Raw genomic sequence first — 21,367 nt, 5'->3', positions numbered from 1 at the left:
AGGCTCAATGTTCTCACCTTGGACTTGGTCTCCACCTTGGCGCCGTTCTTCAGCAGGTATCGGACCACGTCTGCCTGACCTGCCCTGGCTGCCATGTGGAGAGATGTCTCTCCTCGCTGGAAGAAACACGGAAAACGGTTTTCAGTGGGAGCTCTTCACATGCGATGATGTGGGACTTAACAGAAACATGTACTTTTAACATGTAACAGTGCATTATGAATTCATCCACTCACTACATTGGTCGTGTTCGGTGAGGCTCCATGGTGTGTCAGTGCATGGACAATGTTCTCATGGCCCATGAAGGCTGCCACATGGATGGGTGTTAGACCAGACTGTAGACAAAACAAGTCCAAACAAAGACAAGCTCTAGTAAAGCAAGTCACAATGTATAAGATAGTGCAGCGCAGTTTGAAGAAACCACTTCACAGGTAGAGTCAAGCAGAAAATAGTGCTCAGTACCTCAGTGACAGCCTGGATAGAGGCTCCATGTTTAAGCAACAGCTCCATCACTTTCACTCGGTTCTTCTTGCAGGCGATGTGAAGCGGAGTGAAAGCGTTCTGCACACAGAAAGACAGAGGAAAGGCTTGGTGTGAAGCTCACACTCACACAAGGGATGATCTCTCCACAGTCACAAGATATCGATGACTGACTGCTTTTATTTGCTAGAAAGTAAATGGGTGGTAAAGAGAATGTTATTTGCAAACCACAAAGGTCACAAAGAAACCGTTTCTCTCTTAATTATTATACTTCTCAAATTATGAATGAATCCCTTCTTGAATTTGAAATCATTTTTTTTTTAGAAAACTTTGTACCCCTTAGTTAGTGTCTCATTCTCCTTTCAAACCATCACAGACAGTAAGTGCAGCAGTAAAGCCTGATGGCTGGCTCATTCTGCTATAACACAAAACTGCATAATGCAATTGTAAAATAGCATTCAAATATTTGTTTCAATTGAATTCATTATTCTTCATGAAAGATAATTCCCTTTTTTTTGCCAAGCAAAAACATTTAGTAGGACACACTGAATGTTTAGTAGTTTTAATAGAGTGGTCTCACCGACGTCACGATCTCCTTAGTTACGAGGTCTATCCGCCATGTTGGAGTACATACAGATCCTACATGGCGGCGAGTAAACAAGGAAGTGCGGCGAAAATACCACACTTTGAATCACTGGATAGTGCATCAAAGGTTCGCTACCTGGCCAAATTGAAGGTTATTGGTAACTTGGATCCCTATACGATGAGTGCAGATGGTTTCAGTGCCGATCCTACTTATCTTCCATCGGTAAACTACGCCAACATCTACGCGTATCTCGTGAACACCCCCAGTCCTTACACAAAAGACGAGCTGGAGTGCTACAAAGGGCTCGACGCTTATAATCAGTTTGTCAGTGGATGGGTCCGAGACGTCAAAGCAACGGTCGTCGACAATTCTCATCTCGTCATTGGAAGAGTAAATATATACAGATCTGGTCAGATATTTAGCAATATTCAATGTTTACTCAGTGCAAACAGACACGTGTGTTTGTTTACATTGCACATGCACGTCATTGTGTGCGTGTGTGTAGGAATTAACTTTAAACTAACCCCTAACTTCATCCCCCCCACACACACATATATATATATATATATATATGATCTGACGTTAAACTCATATCAAGCAATGCTGAGGCTGCATCTCTGTGTTTCGCCTGTTGTACACGCTCGACACATCTCTGGTACAGACTGCTGTCACGGGCCGATGAAGCTTCGGTAACCTTCTCATGTCCAAGTTTAATTCATATTTCCTTTATTAAATACTGTTCACAAACGAATTAGTAAATAAAATCACTGACCACTTATAAAGTGATCCGCACATACTCTAGTGTACGCCAAATTCCATTCCTTTATATCTCGAGAGATGCGTGACAGCCATTTCTGGCGACGTCGCTTGGATAGCTCCTTCGTGTCATTTCCTTGATGTGTAATGACCGCTGGCAAACGAAAGAATGATTTCTTGTCTCTATCAGCTCTGCTGCCACAACCAAAGACAGCACAAAAGTTCACCATGATCGATAGGTGATGCGACTCAGCCGTGCATGCCAGTGGCTTTGTGTGTACTCCAACATGGCCGACAGCTAAACTGTGACGTCACACGAGACCACTCTATAGACCCCTACCAGAGCCTTGGCGTTCGGGTTGGCCTTCTTGTCCACGATGAGCTTGGCCACCTTGTAGTGACCACAGTGGGCGGCAACGTGCAGCGCCGTCAGGTAGTCGTTGGTGACGTCGTCCACCGGCACGTCGTGCTGGAGCAGTAGCTGGACGCAGTTGAGGTGGTCCCCTGAGTGGCCATGTGGAGCGGTGATAGCCCGTTCTATAGTGGGGGGGGGAGAGGTAAAGACAGAGAGGAGGGGGGAGAGAAAGAGAGAGGCAGACAGAGAAAGAGACAAACAGAGAGACAGCGACAAACACACACGCAGACGGACACGTGGACAAATGGACAGACAGACACAGTAAGTTAGGACGTGGCCGGCCAAGCGCTGCACAGACAGACTGTGAAGGAAGTTGTTGAGAAGGTTACAGAAGCATTGTTATAACGAGGCCATTACAACAATGTCTATTTTGTTACACTGGTCGTCCCGCGCGGTCAAACTGTGGGGCTACGCAGCGGAGACAGGCTGCTCTGGAGAGGTCGCACAGACCTTATGGAGACAATGCGACAACACTACAGCAACAACAGACCTGCTATCTGATTGGTTAGATGTCAAATAGCTCTGTGTGCTGAGGAAAGCTAGTCTATACAAACATCTGTATTACATAGTTATTAGCGATGTGTACCCTGTTTCAAGTGAAGTGTGATCTATTCTGTTTGATAACAGTCAGAGAAAAACAAACATGTGACATGAATTTCTTCCCTTTCCTATTCTGAGGTAAGCAGCGCCTCCTAAATTGATCGTCCCAGTAGCTACCTTGGTCTTGGAGAGGAAAGGAGCTCCTCGGTCGAGTAGGATCTCTACCACTTGCTCGTGCCCGCTCCTCGCCCCACAGTGAAGAGGTGTCAGACCATCCTGGAAGAGGAGAAAGACAGCTCAGGTGTAAATAAATCACAGAAGAGTAAAAAAAATCAGCCTCATGGGCTTCTGAATGTCTTTGAGCTTTCTGAGGAGAATTGGTCTCACCTTGGTCTTTGCATCAATTTTGGACCCTCTGTCCAGCAACAACTTGACCATGTTGCTGTTGCCCCTTTTTGAAGCCACATGAAGCGGTGTGATGTCATTCTAAACAACAAAGAGACCGATGTTATGATTCAGCCGTCAACTTAAATGTAATGGTTTATTGTCTGCACAAAATCATGCACTGGCATTTAAAAGTCTACAATTAAATTGAATGTATCCATTAGATATATAACATGTAATCTTTCATTTTAAGTTGTAATACAAACCCTACGCTCTGCTTATTAAGGGTACATAGGCTTTTATTATAAAGCCAACAGCTGTAAAACAGCGTGATTGTTTAATTTATCTCCACTGCTGTAGAATGACTCTTTAGACCTGAACCTGTAATCAGTGTCAAAAAGCAGCACAAACACAAACACTCCTTCACACACTAGCTCATATAATTACGGGCCACTGTTGACTCTGCTTAGCTAATGTCTAATAATGTGGAAACAAACACATTTTGAACGGCACCCTTTCTTGCATTACAATGTAAATAGCACAGTAAATAAAAAGTAATCCTACTCTGCCTATGATAAAAAGCTTAATTATTTAAGCAAGCGTGAAGCACATATTATGACCACAGTGTGTAACTTTGAGAATGCACACACAGCAAGGTGCCGACGTGAGTGAGCACCTCAAAGTCCATCAAAATCAAAACACTTTGCACACCCTGTCATTTTTTATCCACAAAAAAAATCAGTCTGATCGTGTGACTCGTAGAGCACCATAGACAGTAAGTATACAAAACAGCTTTACCATAATCTCCATTTTTTTATACAAAGCGGCAAATTCTGAACCTAATCTTTCAACAACACATCACACTCAAATCCCTTCCATGTCTTTATATTCATGAATATCTTGAACTCATTTTAAAGTCAATCTCAGGTGGATTTGCCATCCTTTAACAACATTTCCAAAATCCAAATTTTATCCAGAATAATCAACCTCATCATTGAACCCTCTCGGGCAACATAAGATACCAAACAGCTGCCCTCTGAAGGAGCATTGAGGGACTGCTCAATAACAAACTAAACCACTGTTCCACATCTGTACAGGATCACTGTGTTCCGCATATGCAGCCTATCTCCACCTTCACACCTGTTTACCTTGTATGCTGGTTGTACCCCTCCCAAACAGCAGAGGGCAGAACAAACTCACCCGAGCCATGAAGTCCACAGCAGCTCCTCTGTTCAGCAGAAGCGTGGCCACGGTAATGCTGCCAAAATGAGCCACGCTGTGGAGGGGGGTGAAACCACTCTGGAGGATCGGAGAAAGGCGAACAACACACACGTGCAAACAGACAGGCACACACATTACGTTACAAACGATGAAACCACCACACATGTGCTGTACAGACCTGGAGCTTTACAGCAGCCTACACAGGCCAGACACACACAGCTATACACTGTTACACTAACACCTGACTTTCCCCACAGTGGCAGAGAAAGTCGTTTAATCGAAGCATCGAACATGGAGCCAATGGTCTACTGACCACGAGATGGGTTTACATTCAGTATACCATATGGGCTTCTATGCGCTTTCATGCTCACACTGGGCAAAGTCAAGTAAAACTACATAGGCGCATGTGTTAAATACGACTCCAGTTATTTACCGGGAATCTAGATCATCTCCTTTACAACATCCTGATACTTTTAGAGTGTAAAAATCTGTCCTGCAGATGAACCTAATGTCCATTCGTTACCATCTTATATGAAGGCAATGTCCCCAGGCAAAACCCCTGGCTTAGTGGGCAACAGCTGTGAAAGCAACAGAAGGACACTGCAAACAATCTGTCCAATAAGTAAATGAATCTCACATTAAGTTATCCAATCATTGGCATACCAATTTTAACTAACCAACAATCCCGAGGAGAGCAGGTGTCTCAGACATGTGTATCCACTCTGCTGATATCTGGTGTCTTAGCAACCCTAACCAAAAACACTATGACTTTAAATAATCTCAAAATATATTCTTACACTCAAAAAAATCCTATTAAAAAAGTAAGTCAACCAAAAATTAAAAGGACCCACAAAAATCCATCTTTTTATCGTCAGTCAGTGACTTTTTTCCATCTCCCATCAGAGTGCTATGTAAATATTTTCACCACGATGCAGGAGCCTCAGATCACGAAGCCATTTCTGGATGAATCACATCAGATAACTTTCCAGTCTGCCGAAGCCAGACACAATGCCAACCAAAACAGGCACACACAGAGGGTGGCCACCTGGCTTTGGTGTGACGGAGGGGGCCTTGTTACCATACAAGCAGTGTCGAGGTAGCTTGTTGCTTTGGTCCCATGCAAAATGCTTTAGATGCAAGAGGTTCAGGATTAGATTCGACGATCTAAAATCAATCGAGCGTAGTGAACTAATTCGACTAACTGTCTGTTGCTAGAAGGCTGGGTTCCTTTACGGCTTAATGGGGGTTTGGGTTGCCATGCAGGTTATGTACAAACCGCTGCTTTTCAATGAATGATAACCACTTTTCATGCTAACACTGGGTATCATGTTAATCGGTTTCATGGAAGGACTGTGTCAGGACACATTAGGACAACATTTTGTCAACAGTCACAATGAATTTTGGAAAAATAACAGCCGAAGCTTTGGACACCATGAAACCATTAGAATCAGCTTGATACCCAAGCCTCCAGCCTCAGGACTTACTGAATCAGTATTCGTAAAACATGCGCTTTTACTCTGACTTTCTCAATGACTAGAGGTATCCACTACATGAATGAATGAATGAATGAATGAATGAATGAATGAATGAATGAATTTTATTTATATAGCGCTTTTCACAGACAGTACTATCACAAAGTGCTTAACAGAGCAGACATTTAAAAGCATAAAAAACACAATGTGACCCTAGGGTCAATAAATTATCTACACAGAGTGAATAAAAAATGTTAAAGAATAAAATAAAAATAAAATAAAAATAAAATAAAAATGTAAAACATATTTTAAGAGCAGGTCTAGGACATGGGTTTACTTTTACACAAACGCCAGCCTAAACAGGTGGGTTTTTAGCTGGCTTTTAAAAGTATCCACAGTATCTGCGAGGCGTAGAGTTGCAGGCAGAGCATTCCAGAGCCTCGGGGCCACTGCCTCAAAGGCTTGGTCACCACGGGTCTTAAATCGTGTGCGTGGGACTGACAGAAGACCTAGAGCGTTTGACCTGAGAGTGCGGGCGGGTGAATAGGGGCGAAGTAGATCAGCTACATAAGCCGGAGCCTGACCGTGAAGTGCTCTGTAAGTGATGGTGAGAATTTTGAAGTGTATCCGAGATGCTACAGGAAGCCAGTGGAGAGATCGGAGTACGGGGGTGATGTGAGACCGTCTGTTTGTCCTGGTGAGTAATCTGGCGGCAGCATTTTGGATGACCTGCAGACGGTTAAGAGCAGATACACTGAGTGATGTGAAAAGTGAGTTGCAGTAGTCAATGCGAGAGGAGATAAATGTGTGTATGATCATTTCTAATTCAGGCGTTGATAATACAGATCTCAGTTTACTGATATTTCTTAGATGGAAGAAACATGACCTGGACAGCTGCTTAACATGAGGGTCAAATGACATGGAGCGATCAAAGAAAATCCCAAGATTGCGCAGGTTGCAATGGGAAGCAGAGGAGAGTGGACTAATAATCTGCCTGATCATGGGGACAAACTCCTCTGGAGCAATAACTAGGACCTCCGTCTTAGAGTCGTTGAGTTGCAGGCAGTTTTCTGCCGTCCAGTCTCTGATGGCATTGACACAGTCCAGGAGCCGAGTTAATGTGAATGCCTCGCTGGGTTTGAATGACAGATGAAGTTGGATGTCGTCTGCATATAAGTGATAGGACACATTATAGCTATTTATGATCGGTCCCAAAGGTAACAGATAAAGGGAAAATAACAGAGGCCCCAGAACCGAGCCCTGCGGTACACCACAAGACAGTGGAGAGGTAACAGACACAAAATCACCCACAGAGACATTGAAACTTCTGTCACTGAGGTAAGATGTAAACCAGTCTAACGCTATGCCAGTTATGCCCACCCAATCACGTAGACTCTTAATCAGGATGTCATGGTCTACAGTGTCAAATGCAGAACTGAGATCCAGAAGAACTAACACAGAGCAGTCACCTGCATCAGCACACATGAGAATGTCATTTGAAACCCTCAGGAGAGCGGTTTCAGTAGAGTGTTGCTTACGAAACCCAGACTGGAACTTGTCGTACATGTTGTGCCTCTCCAGTGCAGCAGTAAGTTGTTTGGCCACCACTTTCTCTAACATTTTGGACAAGAAAGGCAGTTTTGATATGGGCCTGTAGTTCATGGGCAAAGCTGGATCTAAGTTAGGTTTCTTTAATGTGGGCTGGATAGTGGCATGTTTGAAATAGGAAGGGACAATTCCTGTAGACAATGAGGAATTGACAATACATGTTACTGCAGGACCAATAGTGAGCAGAACTTTCTTAAATAGAGAGGATGGAATTATATCCAGAGGGCAAGTTGATGGCTTTGTTTTGTTAATTAAGTCCATCAGGTCTTGAAGGCTGATAGGCTGGAAAGAGCCCATAACAGCAGGAGATTGCGAGGAGCTACAAGTAGATGAACAGATCCCAGGCTGAATGCCAGACCTAATACCTGTTACCTTATCATTAAAATAGATCAGGAATTTGTTGCAATCGTCAACAGAATAGCATGATACAGTGGAGACAGGTGGTGAAACAATTCCTCTAATTGTGTCAAACAGAATCTTGGGATTTTTCTTTGAAGAAGAGATTAGGTTGGCAAAATAAGCAGTTCTAGCTTCCTTTACTGTGGTATTAAAAGAAACTCTTAGGTCTTTGAGATATAAACGATGCACTTCTAGCCCAGTAGCTTTCCAGAGCCGCTCTGTCCTGCGACACTTCTGTCTCACGCTGCACACAGCTTCTGTCATCCACGGAGTAGTGTTATAGGCAGCCCTGGTCCTTTCCTTAAGAGGTGCCACTTTATCCAGCAAAGTGGTGCAATGTTCATTAAATGACTGTATCAAGTGTTCAACATCATTGAGATTTGTGTAAAAGTCACAGCAGAAGTGCATAGAGAACTGATCAGCTGTACTCTGAGTAATAATGCGTGAGTGGAATGTTTGTTTCAGACACAAGGGGTCAGCATTGACAGAAAGATCAAAGAAAATACATTTATGGTCACTGATCAATAGGTCCTCACAACGGGTATTATCAATATCAAGACCCAGAGAAAACACAAGGTCCAAGGTGTGACCACCCCTGTGAGTGGCGCCAGAAACATGTTGCGTGAAATTAAAAGATTCAGTAATATTGAGAAACTCAGTAGCTATACAGTCTGTGGTATCATTGACATGCAGATTAAAATCACCAACCAGAAGCACTTTGTCTAGCTTGATAATAGAGGTCAGAAAGTCTGTGAATTCTGATAAAAACTGACCTGCAGGACCTGGAGGTCGGTAAATTAAAAAACAGTAAAACGGCTTTTGCCGGCCCACTTTAGTCAGCTGTAGTTCAAAAGTAGCATAGGATTCTGTGCTCCCCAAGTGGCAGGAAAACTGATTCTTCCAGACCACGGCGAGGCCTCCACCGCGGCCTGTCAGACGCGGTGTCCCAACATAAGAACAGTCCACAGGGCAGAGTTCATTGAAATGGATGCATTCCATATTCCGTTGCCAGGTCTCGGTCAGAAATAAAAAAGCCAAATTATGACTTGTGAACAAGTCATTTAAAATGTGAGCCTTGTTTGTTATAGAGCGTGCATTAATCAGACACATTTTGATGGGGGAAGACACTGTGTCGTCATCAGCACAGGAAGCTTTGGGGGTATGTGCAACATGACGGATCACTCGTGCAGCACCTCGAAACCGACCATAACTAGGGCGTGAGCGCGAGTCTGTGATTCTCACGGGAATGCTCATGGGTCGTGGAGTGGAAGTTACGTTAGAGGCTGGAGATCCTCCATGCCGCCAGGGGGAGCTGGTGTTGCTTGTAGGGGATGAATGCGGCTGATGAATGATCATAGAGGAAGAGTGACAGCGGACAGGGGATCCAGGTGTAAACAGTCAATCATGTGAATGGGAGTGAACAGCATGCTGTAAATTAGCCGCGAGCAGGCGGCTACCCAGCTTGTTAAAATGAATACCATCCTTCTTAAAAGCGGAAGAGCGGCCCCAAAACAGATTAAAATTGTCAATGAAGCTCACGTTGTTGGTCCTGCAGGCAGCCTGGAGCCAGGTGTGGAGGCTGAGGACTCTGCTGAACCGCTGTGATCCACGGCCGAGTGTTGGACTTGGACCACTGATAAAAACAGACAGTCTACAGCTGTTTAAAAAGCTTAAAAGATTTGTAAAATCCATCTTGGTCAACTCGGACTGGTGGAGGGCTGTATCGTTGATTCCCACATGAACGATAATTCGCCGAATGGAAGACGGGAGGGCGCGCATCAGGCCAGGCAGTGTCAGCAGGATGTCTGGAGCCGTTGCTCCGGGGAAACAGTGTGTCTCCGCGTTGAAGAAACGGGTGTTCCTGATTATTGAGTCCCCGACTATCAGCGTCGTCGGGGCGAAGAGGGGACGAGGCGGCAACACTGCGCGTGCAATACGCGTGGATGGAGGCGAGGATTCAACCAGTGGTGGCGGAGCAGACAAGCAAGGACTGAGAGAACGGGCGACCGAAGCTCGCCGCGGTGCTGGTGTAAAGCACGGTATGGAGCGGCGTGTCCTGGGGCGAGAGGAGGGCTCAGGAATGACTGGCGTAGGGATGTCGGTGGGCCCGGGGCTGTGGGTCCCCCGAGGCGGCAGCTGGGATGATGTAGGAAGCTGGGAGTCCGTAGTCAGAGGAGGGAACTCGTGCAGGGCAAGGGCGTCAAATCCATTCTTCCGCTGGACATCGAAGCCATGGGGTGTAGGGGATGTGCGTCTCCCTCTCCGGCTGCCGCGAGCACAGACCAGGGACCAGGGCTCGTGATGTGATGGAGTAGAGCTGACCAGGGCTTTGGGCTTAGCTCCGAGCCGTAGCCAGGAGGCCTCAGGAGCTGCGACCGGAGGAGGGGCCGCGGCAGCAGGACTGGAAGCGATGGACTCATGCACGCGGTCGCTGGCTGTGTCAGTCTGTGATGGACCGAAAATGATGGTGTCCATGAGGCTCTCGGCATACTGGATCCTGTAGAGCGTGGATATTCTTCCCTCCAACTCTGTGATTTTATCCACCAGGCGGGCGCAGCTGACACAGTCGGATGGAGGGGTGAGTGAAGCCATAGCAGATCAATGCAAAAACAGTTCTAGTTATAAAAAAGTTCTAAAAAACTTCTAGTACGTGTTGGCTGACATCGTACTATTAGTAGATCAATTAAAACTAGAAAAAAGAGGGTGAAACAGACACTACGCACAAGTGAACTGGATCAGGTGACAGGCAAATTGGAGGGAAAACAGCAGCACAGCGTCAGCAACTCGTCACTTCCTGTTTGTGGGTGCAATCTTGTGTGAATGAACAGATGGAGAGGAAGATGAGACTGAGGGGACGACGACAAAGGGCTGCAGAAACACTACTGCATCAAGTCAGGGGCGCTGAAGTGTTTGTTTGGTTTTTCAGAGTTTTTCATGAGCTGCAATGGAGAGACTAGGTAATGTACAGAGTAGAGGTGTACCTCTGTTGTTCTATTCACCATCATCTACAGAGTCAGCCAAGGAGAGGAGAGAATGGGCAGTTAGTGAGCAAAAGAACAGAAAAGGTCCTCCACTGACATGAAGTGGAGGAGCACAGAGAGGGGAGGAGATCAGTACAAAACAATTTATGGCAAAAAAGTATTGATGTTATCTATGATTTTAAATTTGAGAAAGACATTCTCAAACCAGAGTCCTTTTCCAGCACGATCATGAAGTACATTCACAAATCCCTGTTTCTGTCATCTGACACTTTTTATATACATTGACTGTTATTCTGATCAACAATGTGATTTAATAAATACAAACAAAGAAATGTACTTCTGCATCTCTCCCCTTTCTGCCAAAAAGATATTCAAAAGCAAATTTAACCAAGAACGAAGAAGAGAAAAAGGCAGCAAGGAAATAAAAACTGGCTTTGTAAACCAAAGATTTAAACAACAATTAAATAATCAGAGGTGAAAAAAAAGAAAAGAAACAATCAACTTAAGATCCACCACCTGGCTGCACCAGCGCCGTCACTCACCTTGGACTCAACATCTGCGTTGTGGTCGTTCTGCAGGAGCAGGGCCGCGGCCTTGGTGTCATCCTTGCGGGCAGCGATGTGCAGGGCAGGTAGGCGTACCTTGCCCTTTGTATCGTTCTCCAGCAGCAAGGAGACCACCTGGTCATGGCCCTGCTGGAGGGCCACCGCTAGAGGAGTGAAGCCATCCTGCGTGTGAGGAGAGAGAGAGAGAGGAGTCACTGGGGCTGGAGGGGCGCCGCAATGCATTACCGGTGACGGGGCGGATACGAGATGGTTAGTGTGACTGCATGGACGGACTGAATTATCATTTTGCTGCAGGCAGAGGGGACAGCAAAGCAAGACCCCTGAGTCCTATAGACATTTAAAAGGTTATTAATGGTCCAATGAACTCCAGCACGTTATCTTTTGTTTTAGAACATCTTCTTTGTAGTGTACAAATGGTACTTTAGTCTGAGAACTATGTAGAACTTCATTTTTGTTACGCAAAAATGTCAAGAAAAAGCGATGGGAAACATGAGCGCAACGGTAAAATGTTTCCTAATTCTCCATCAAATCAAACTGCAAACATTTTGTATTTGTGTGATCATTTTATTCAGAAACGATCCAGAGATTACTTTACGATTGTACCTGGAGGTTACATTTTCTATATTTATGTTGCCAGAATCAAATATCTTCTCTCTGAGGAAAAAGAATCATCTGGATAGAAAGTTTAACCTTTAGACAGTCTGATCTTCCTGGAACATGTAGGATAGTAAATCATAACATAATAGCCCATTTGTCAAACAGATGTAGAGATTACTGTACACTTTCTGTGTATTCTCAAGCCTTCTCACCATGTAGGACACTGATGTAAGTTACATAATGAGATGCTGGGGTGGAAAAGGCTCACATCTATCTCCTACACACATTACTCTCATGATGCATAATTCAGCTGGAGGCTCCCTGCCACAGCAGTGTGTTTCTACACACTTCAATGTGTGTGTGTGTGTGTGTGAGTGTGTGTGCAGTAAGTATTTGTGTAGTGTGCCTGAATATATATCATGTTCATATCAAGGTATGACGCTCTGCCTAGTCCCTCATGAGGAGATGAGGAGGGAGGGAGGGAGGGAGGGAGGGAGGAGGGGAAGAGGAGAAGGAGCAGGCAGAGGAGGATGGTGGAAAGACAGTGAGGTAGACAGAGTGGGAATGTGAGACAGAAAGGACACCGAGACGAAGGAAGAGTGTAAACAGACGGAGACAAAGGCAGATGCAGAGTGAGTGGGGTCGGGATAATAAAAGGAGGAAGGGGAGGAAAGAGAGGAGATGAAGGTGGTTCGTACAACAGATATAAAGACCACACATGACCGAGGCAGAGAAAACGCATGGAGACTTACTGTAACGGTATAGAGAGGTGGACACAGGACTGGCACACGTGCACACACGGTAACAAACGCACACACATACACACAAGCCCGCGTACAGTACCTCAGTGGCCATACTCTGGCTAGCGCTGTGCTCCAGAAGGAACCGTACCACCTCCAGGTGATTCTCCTGGGCGGCCATGTACAGAGGAGTGAAGCCATTCTGGACCCAACATAGACCAGAACACACATGCACGTTTACATACAGGCTTAGAACATACTCTGCTGCCACTCAAAGAGATGAATGTGTCCTTTCTGGTTGATCTTTTCTTTGTGACATTACACTGAAAGCAATGCAAAATGTCTCAATATGCCTTAGATGAGGACACTTGTAATATCAAATTAAATGTAATTTAAAATGATACAAACCCAGACACAAAACAAAATGTTCAGGTAAAGTCTGAAAGATGTTTGCGTTGCTGTTACATCTCTATTGGGTTTGATCAGAGCAGAGAGAAAGAAGGTGCTTGTAATCTTTCTTCTCACCTTGATCTGATAGTTTAATTTAAAATGCAAGGACATCAGTTTCCTGGAGAGGCAGAGGCCCAGTTGGCGTGATGCCAGATTGTGTCAGCGAGGATCTTTCCACTGAGTGATTCCCCTCAGTGTCATTGACTTCACGATGCCATATCACACAAGTTAAGTTGTTTCAGGTCCTAAATGTAGACCAACGGGACCTCACTGTCATTTTGACATTGTTGCGTGTGTACGTGTGTGTTGAGTGTGTCCCACCTGTGATTGTGAGTTGACATTGCCTCCATTTGTGACTAGCTCTCTGACGACTTCCGTTTGGCCAGCCAGCGAAGCTATGTGCAGAGCAGTGTTTCCTTTCTGGATAGCATGGAACAGCCAAAGGAATGTGTGTTAAGCTCTGCACCACCTGTCCAATGTGTGTGTGTGTGTGTGTGTGTGTGTGTGTGTGTGTGTGTGTGTGTGTGTGTGTGTGTGTGTGTGTGTGTGTGTGTGTGTATGTGTGTCTGTATATATCCATGTCAGTCTCCATGTGCACCCCCCCCCTCCCCCATGCCAACCACACTTTTGTACTGCTGTCATTCCAGCTCTGGCATCCCCATACCTGCTCTGCCAACAATGTGTCACTTCCGATGCTCCGCGTCCCACACATAAACGAGCTCCCCTTGAGCCTCGGCCATAAATAACACTACAGGAGGCGTTCTATGAACCGGTACGGGTCCTTGTGAAGGCAGATTCGACCCCCAGCCTTTCTCCTGGCCGCGTGATACTGGGCTCTGTTATTCGACAAGTGCTGTTACGCAATAGTGACCATCTGTCACATGTACTGTATACTGTAGCAAGGAAATCAGATAGTTGGGAAAATGAATAAAGAGACTGAGAGGCTGGTTGGTATATAATGTAGCTGAAGACAAGAGTGTGTGTGCTATACTGAGTCTAAAGGCGTTTCTGGAATACAAAACAGTAAAAGCAATTGTTCGATTAGCTTATTATCTGAACTATACATTTAAATTGTGTTACTATGTTATGTTTGAGCTCACTGATTATGTTTTATTATAGATGCTTGATCTAGATTTGTAAAATGTAAATGCCTCTTCTACACGTTGGACACAATGTCATCATCCTAAGTGTAAAAAATGCAATATAATGCAATAACTTGCAACTTGATCGCAGACAGTTTGCTCAGAGATTCAGGTTTGCTATGCTAGTAGCAGCTAACGTAGCCGTGAGCCGTTAGCCTTAAGCAGAGAGAGGAGCGGGCTACAGAGATCACTTCTTTCTCACTCACACAGCCCCATTTTTTCTCATTTTCAAACTTGTAGTATTCAGCAAAAACTGATGCTGCCTCAAGTGACAGACATTTATAACATTTTCAGTCCAGTAAAACACACAAACTACAGCCCCAGAAATGGTAAATAAAGTTAAGTCAGCATCTCTCTTACAGTCTCAACATTGTAAGCTTCTCAAGAAAAGCATTTGTTATCGAGCTGCTAAGGGGCTAATGAACCGAGGACACGGCCTATTGTTTTACTCTCCCGCAACAAGAGCAGCACAACATAAGCGGGGCGGATACACAATTAACTTTAGCATTAAACACCCACAGAGCCTAAATGCTAAAACACTTTGTGTTCCTAAATCTAGGTATCCTAGATAGCACTGCCTTCCAAATTAATGTGAATGCCTCGCTGGGTTTGAATGACAAATGGAGTTGGATGAATACGTGGAGCTCCTCCGGACTATGTTATGAACCAAGACATGACGGCGTTTAGTTTCCCGTGATATCTGGGACTTCCACAATACGTACTAAGCAGAAACATTTTTTCCATGGTTGATGGCGGCTTTCAGGGCGATAAGCCACGCCCCCTCTCAGGCTCGTCCAGCGTGAATCATGCGAATGAACACAAATAGTCCCCGGCGAGACCGGTGGCGCAAATGACGCGATTAGGTGTGAACACGGCATAAGAAACAATGTGGTGCTAGCAGCGAGCGAATGAAAGGGCAACGACGTGTTCTGTGGACCTGAGAGTTCCTCCAGGGGCAGCGAGGTGCAAGTCCTCCGAATATTTCCTGATTAAGTTTGCCTCTTTAATATGCATTTAAAGGTTCCTTGACAGTCTACATCAGGGGTGCCCAATACGTCGATCGCGGAGGTAGTGCGGGTAGATCGCATGCCATTCAAAAAAAATTAGATGTCCGCATGGCATTTGCCACTTGATTTTCTAACACACGGGTCACCACGTATGCGCGGTCAACCGCGCGAGATACTGCAAAACTCCGGCGAGCTAATTAGTTAGCCTTCCAATTTATTTGTACTAAAGAAGCTAAAGCTGTAGCGCCACGATTTGGGAAACCTTCCAAAACCTCGCATCAGAACTGGAGACTCAACGGAAGGTGTGTGCGTAACTTGACAGAGCAGATTGACAAGCGTCTGTCAGAGTTTGACAAACGCTTTCGAGACTTTGCTTTACTCGAGCCAGTTGCTACACTTATGTGCTGCACATTTGGGGAAGATATTGAGGTTGATTCACTCGCATCAAAAATGTCAACGCTGTTTCACCTGAACTCGTCTGGAGTGGAGGATGAGATTCTGACACTGCAAGCTGACATTCAGCTGAAGTCCAGGGCTCATGGACAGTTTTCTCACAGAGGAAAAGTCCCCAAACATGAGGACATGTGATACCTTTCTGACTGCATTATTCGGCTCTACTCATTTATGTGAGTCAGCCTTTTCCCACATGAAGAACATTACGTCCAAACACCGTTCCACCATGACTGATGATCATTTGAAGTCTGCTTGAGGCGGATACCAGCAGCTACTGTACGGACAATGCAACTCTGGCCAATTCCATTCAGTGCAAGTCATCAGAGTAAGGTAATGACCAAAAATGTACAGAATTGTATTGTGCCATAAGGGTTCATGCAGTTATGCAAGGGATGCCAACATATATTGTAAATATAAAGTATACTCAGTATATATATATGGCCGAAAAAGTGTGGGCACCCCTGGTCTACATAGCCCTTAAGGTAAAACAGGAAAAAGGTTGTGTAATCCGTGTCATTCTATTTTGTTGTTTGTGCTCCTTTTGCTTTGTTTTACCAGGACAATGGAGATGCAGAACATCCATTAATGAGCACTCGTATTGTATATGTTTTTGAAAAATGTTACCTCTTCAAATTTCTGTTGAAAACTCTCAATCGCAGAGAATCCTCCACCGATATCCAAGAGTCTCATCTGGAATCCCAGCAAATTCTGAAAAAGTTTCTAATCAATCAGTCATATAATTCAAAATGTTATACTGTACTTACTGTAGTGCTATTGCTTGTAACACATAATAATAATAAATAATAACTAATTAATATCCAAGTAAAATGGTTATCAATAACTTAATTATGGATCATAAACCCATGAATTAGTATAAAAAGAGTCATAGCACATTTATGGCTTCAGCCATAAAACACAATGAGTTCAAGTAAAATAATTTAAGGAAAATAACTTACATATAATTTAGGACAATACTCAATTTTGGAAACAGGAAAAGCTTCAAGTCTCAATCTCTGGGCTGCTATGGAGTTCTTATCACAGTGTACAGTGACTTATTATTTCATATACACACAAATCAAATGATCAAGCTTTCATGAATGAAATATTTATTGGACTAACGACATAACTAAATTTGTGTTCTATTGCTGTGACGATGACTTACCCCCATGTCAAAGACACGTCGGGCATCTGCGATGGCCTGCTGGAACGGAAAAACTTCCAGTGCACCCGCTGCCCACATGAAAGCTGACCCCAATGACCTCCAAGCCAAGCTCTCCAGCACATCCCAGCAGCTTACCAACTGACTCCAGTCTGGCGCCAAACTTTGAACTGAGTCTTATCTTGGATGCAGAGTCATCCACTGCGAGGCGGAGTACCAATCTGGAAAAAGTGATTCAAAAGTATTAATCGGTAATTTAACAATCAACTAAACAAAGGAGCAGAAAATATCAGTAGTTGTTCACTCACTTGGCTTTGGCGTGACTAAGAGATATTTTTAGGAGTTCTTCCTCACTATCAAAAGTCATCATATCGACTCCATGAGTACAGGTATACTTGATGTGCGACAGTGGTTTGGTTGTGTGTGCGTAAATGATTTTGTCAGGTGTCACCCCGAGGGACAGCATCTGCTGTATCTCGACCTGTGATCGATCAAAGCGCGTTTCAAATGAGCAAACTGCTTCTCCACAACAAAGAAAACACAGAGCTGGATTCTCTTTCAAATGCTTCATCGGTACTTTGCTAGCACAGTCGAAACCTGTGTCCAGAGCACTCATCATCCTCAAACCTGATGCATCGTTGTTGCACTTCACTGCATAGAAAGGCGTGACTCGAGGTAAGTTAGTACGCCACCTGAGGTGCCTTTCAAATATACTATCCAGACTTGCCACATAGAATGGCTCTTCATTGTCCTGAACAAATAGAGCAAAGTCAACATTTAGTTCATATCTCAAGAAAGCTCAACTATCACACGATACATGGAGGCAATTACACAGAGATTCATAGTTAGGAACGCTTAGGTGACATGATGTCTCTGATACTCACCGCTGAACCACGCTCTTTTATTTTACTGTCTAGGAAGTCTCTGATGGTCCTTCCATTGTCTAGAATGTCAATGCCACAGTTCTCAGGGGACAAACCATGCACAAATGATCCCTTCGTAGTTACTGGTGCTGGGATAACTAGCAGGAAAAATAATTAATAAATATTGTTAAGATACGGCTGGATCACAATAGAGAGCAGCTTTGTCTACATTGTGCCACACTAATACAGTAGTCAAAAGCCCAAACTGTAAGCACATATGAATATTAACATCACAGATTACATTAAACATCTTACCATGGCCGATATGCTCCTCCATTTCTTGCAAGTCGGAAAATCTCAAGTTTCAAATGAGAGTTAGTGTGATCGCAGTATTTCTATGAAACATACCTGGAATTAAGTCTGACAGTAAGTACTGACACACATCTGATTTATACTCACAAGAACCTGCTTGGACGGATGCTTGTTCCGTCCCTCCTCACTTTACCCCTCCCACGGTTTCTATGCCAATAAGAAAACATTCTACCTCAAGAAAACATTTCTCTACAATAGTTAATCATTGTACTATGACACACAGTTCAGATGTTCAGCAATATGCCAGAGTGGAACAAAAGCTGTTTATTCTGGTTGTTAATCATTTGAGGTGTTATGGGGAGAGCAGTCAGGGAGTGTGTGGAAGTTCAACGATTTTCGTCACATATTCTGACATTCTTTATATCACATGGTGGTGAGTTGGATCAGATGGCAGGGAGAGAGGCTGCTGGACAGACCTGGTAAAACCAAAAGTGTATTCAGGGTGAACTGGGAATGTCCAGCTGAGGCCCCTGTCCATGAGGTCCTCAACTCCCAGGCCTCTTGGTCATATTGTCTTCAGAAGTTTTCTTGGCATTCCTGACTGGTGAGAGGCCTCAGGGTAGACCCAGAACATGCTGGTGAGATTATATATCTCGTCTGGCCTCGGAATGCTTCTAACCCTAACCCTTCTGATTCTGATTATTTTGGCCTTTTTTGATTGAAAACTCTTATAGGTCTAGTGAGAGGGATTTGTCGACATCTAATAATAATAATAAAAATACATTTTATTTGTATAGTGCTTTAAAAGGTACTCAAAGACGCTTTACATGGTAAAAACAGAAACAATAGAAGCAATTACAATATAAACAAAATATATCACATAACAGAAAGGAACAGCACAAAGACATACATAACTAACTTTACAGCTTAAAAGCAGATTTAAATAGGTGACTTTTAATGAAGTGACTGAGGATGTCTGAGGGGCTGGGGGAGGGAGTTCCAGAGGGAGGGGGCAGCGATGGAGAAGGCTCTGTTCCCCCAGGTCTGATGCTTGGACAGAGTAGGGGGGGATAAGGAGGTTGGCATCGGCGGATCTGAGGTTTCGGTTGGGAACGTGTCATTGCAGGAGATCTAAAGGTATGAAGGGCGAGGTTATGAAAGGCTTTGTATGTAAATAAGTAAGTAAGTAAGAACAATTTATTTGTCGGGCGACAAAAGTCACAAAACTGCTTTAAGCAAAGTTGGAGGCGGATCTGTTTCTAGCTTTCAGACAGCCTGTTGGAGCTCTGGGCATCTTCACCCACACTGGCTCACTTCCGGATCCCGCCTTCTCTGGAACGTCAGTGTGTGTGATATGTTGTTAACACTTAAGGTGCCGGAAAGGGTGCAGTTCTAAACTATTTCGAAGTCTCTGTGTGAATAGATAAAGAGAACTCTACTCCTACTCTAAGATGGCAGTTTCCACCCTAATCTGGTGGTTTAAGCAAGTGTTTCTTTCAGGGCCACTGTATCTGTTTCTATCGTGCGAACAGGCGACGGAATGCCCTGCTCGGAGTATTTGACCTACTTACAGTGACCTCACAACTCCGCAATATAAGCTTACAAGTATAGCGCCTATTATTTAACATTGAATGAATATATTTTTTATTTACACCCGCTACAACCGGAGGAACAACCCGGACTTGGAGAAACGGCGGATCCACCACTGTGATTACCCAGGTGAGAACAACTGTTTATGCACGCTGATTCTTGTCGCTGTTGGGTGTTTTATTTTGACGCTGCGGTCAGGTGAATTATCTGGTCACTCACAAAACCGGCTTTATTTTAAGATGCCCGTGCATTTAAAAAAACCCAAAAATGACATGTGTATAGAATGACTTTCCCAGGCACGTGAGTCACACAATGTACCACAGCCATGGCCGAGCTCCTGCTGCACTGGAATTAAATCACTTAACTTAAATCACCGCCTGTCAACTAACCACCTACCGTAGTTTATAAACTACTTTGCATTTATTGGCTCACCTCAAACGTCCCGTGCCGCTCTCCGCCGTGCGCTCTCACTCATTGTTGTGGCTTCAAAGCAATCACTGGTATATGTTTGTGGAATAAACCTGTGTGTGTGTTCATTAAATGGATGTTCCCCCCCCCAACACATCATTTGCATACAGTCACGCTTTAAATCTTGTGCTCAGATTGCAGTTGTACAATGTGCAGCTACTTGTAGGGCATGTAATGTCAACTAGCCTGTGGCACCGTGTATAATAGGCTTAAGCGGAGCCTCCTGCAGCATGTTTCCACATGTCTAACTTCTATTCCATCATATCCACACAAGGACGCATCCACACTTTACCCAAGAGTGTATTAGTCACACTGCTGCTGCTGCTGCTCACGGTTTAAATCTTTGCAATACATAAACTTCTATCATTTCCTTATATAAAGTCTGAATAAACCTGAAGAATTACAGTGCATAACATCAAGTGCAAAAGGTTTTGTAATCCTGAACTTAACATGTCTTGAATGAATAGTTGAATGAATTTGATTGGAAACAGTTTAAATACCAAATAAGACTGAAAGTCAGCTGCAAAAACACAAGTTTACTGTATCTCATTTCAAACAACTTCTGTTCCTCATTAGTTCACACAGCTCAGTTTATTAAATACATATGTGACACGTGAATGATTTGCATTTGGATTAAGCCTTCTGTTTGTGTTTATCACCCCGTCTGTCGTCAGGCTGCAAGAAAGTCTACACCAAGTCGTCCCATCTGAAAGCCCATCTCAGGACTCACACGGGTAAGACATTCCTCTAGTTAATGCAGCTTTTTAAAACAGGGACTCGTCAAAAAATAAATAAAAAATACTGCCCACATGACTCGTATTTCGGTATCTGCGCTGGCACCATGTTGCTAGGCAGAGTGTTGTGTTCCTGGCATGTGTGTGTAAATGTATCCTACCCCATTCCCATCCTCTGCCCAATATACTATTCCATCAAAACAGGTGGAAGTGACACACTTCTGCCAGGGAATGACTCTCCGCCTATGTGGTCAGCGCGAGACAAATGGAGCCATCTCTCTCTCTTAAGATACCGTTGCTTGTTCGGACATTGATGTTTAAAAGCTTTAATATGCTTCTGTGTCTTGTTCGCCACTATAAATATATACAAGATCCGTCTGTGCAGATACAAAAATATCTTAGATCGTCTTGATCCTAATCTCTCCACTTCAGTATTCACTGTGTGCA

General features: G+C 44.2%; 1 protein-coding gene across 1 annotated transcript; it reads right to left on the bottom strand.

Moving 5' to 3' along the window:
* Positions 1-461: 461 nt before the first annotated feature.
* Positions 462-16,494, bottom strand: LOC306786589 (uncharacterized protein). The gene is made up of 9 exons (XM_079281405.1): positions 16,419-16,494; positions 13,514-13,612; positions 12,846-12,944; positions 11,382-11,567; positions 4,359-4,457; positions 3,162-3,260; positions 2,952-3,050; positions 2,160-2,356; positions 462-558 (listed from the first exon to the last, which is right to left on the bottom strand). The coding sequence occupies exons 1-8, from the start codon at positions 16,482-16,484 to the stop codon at positions 2,249-2,251; spliced, it is 855 nt and encodes a 284-aa protein (XP_079137531.1). The 5' UTR covers positions 16,485-16,494; the 3' UTR covers positions 462-558; positions 2,160-2,248.
* Positions 16,495-21,367: the final 4,873 nt, after the last annotated feature.

The sequence above is a fragment of the Melanostigma gelatinosum genome (assembly GCF_949748355.1).
Source record: "Melanostigma gelatinosum genome assembly, chromosome: 13".
Taxonomy (NCBI): domain Eukaryota; kingdom Metazoa; phylum Chordata; class Actinopteri; order Perciformes; family Zoarcidae; genus Melanostigma; species Melanostigma gelatinosum.
Note: the sequence above shows the minus strand (reverse complement) of the source record. Positions and strands in the feature narration are given on the sequence as shown.

Bases quoted from the DNA above. Each gene is read 5' to 3' on its own strand.
- LOC306786589 (XM_079281405.1), bottom strand. From the start codon at position 16,484: ATGAGACTCTTGGATATCGGTGGAGGATTCTCTGCGATTGAGAGTTTT. The intron at 11,568-12,845 runs GTACTGTACGCG...CCTCACACGCAG, and splicing joins GCCAGAGTATGGCCACTGAG to GATGGCTTCACTCCTCTAGC. The intron at 2,357-2,951 runs GTAGCTACTGGG...CCCCCACTATAG, and splicing joins CTTTCCTCTCCAAGACCAAG to AACGGGCTATCACCGCTCCA.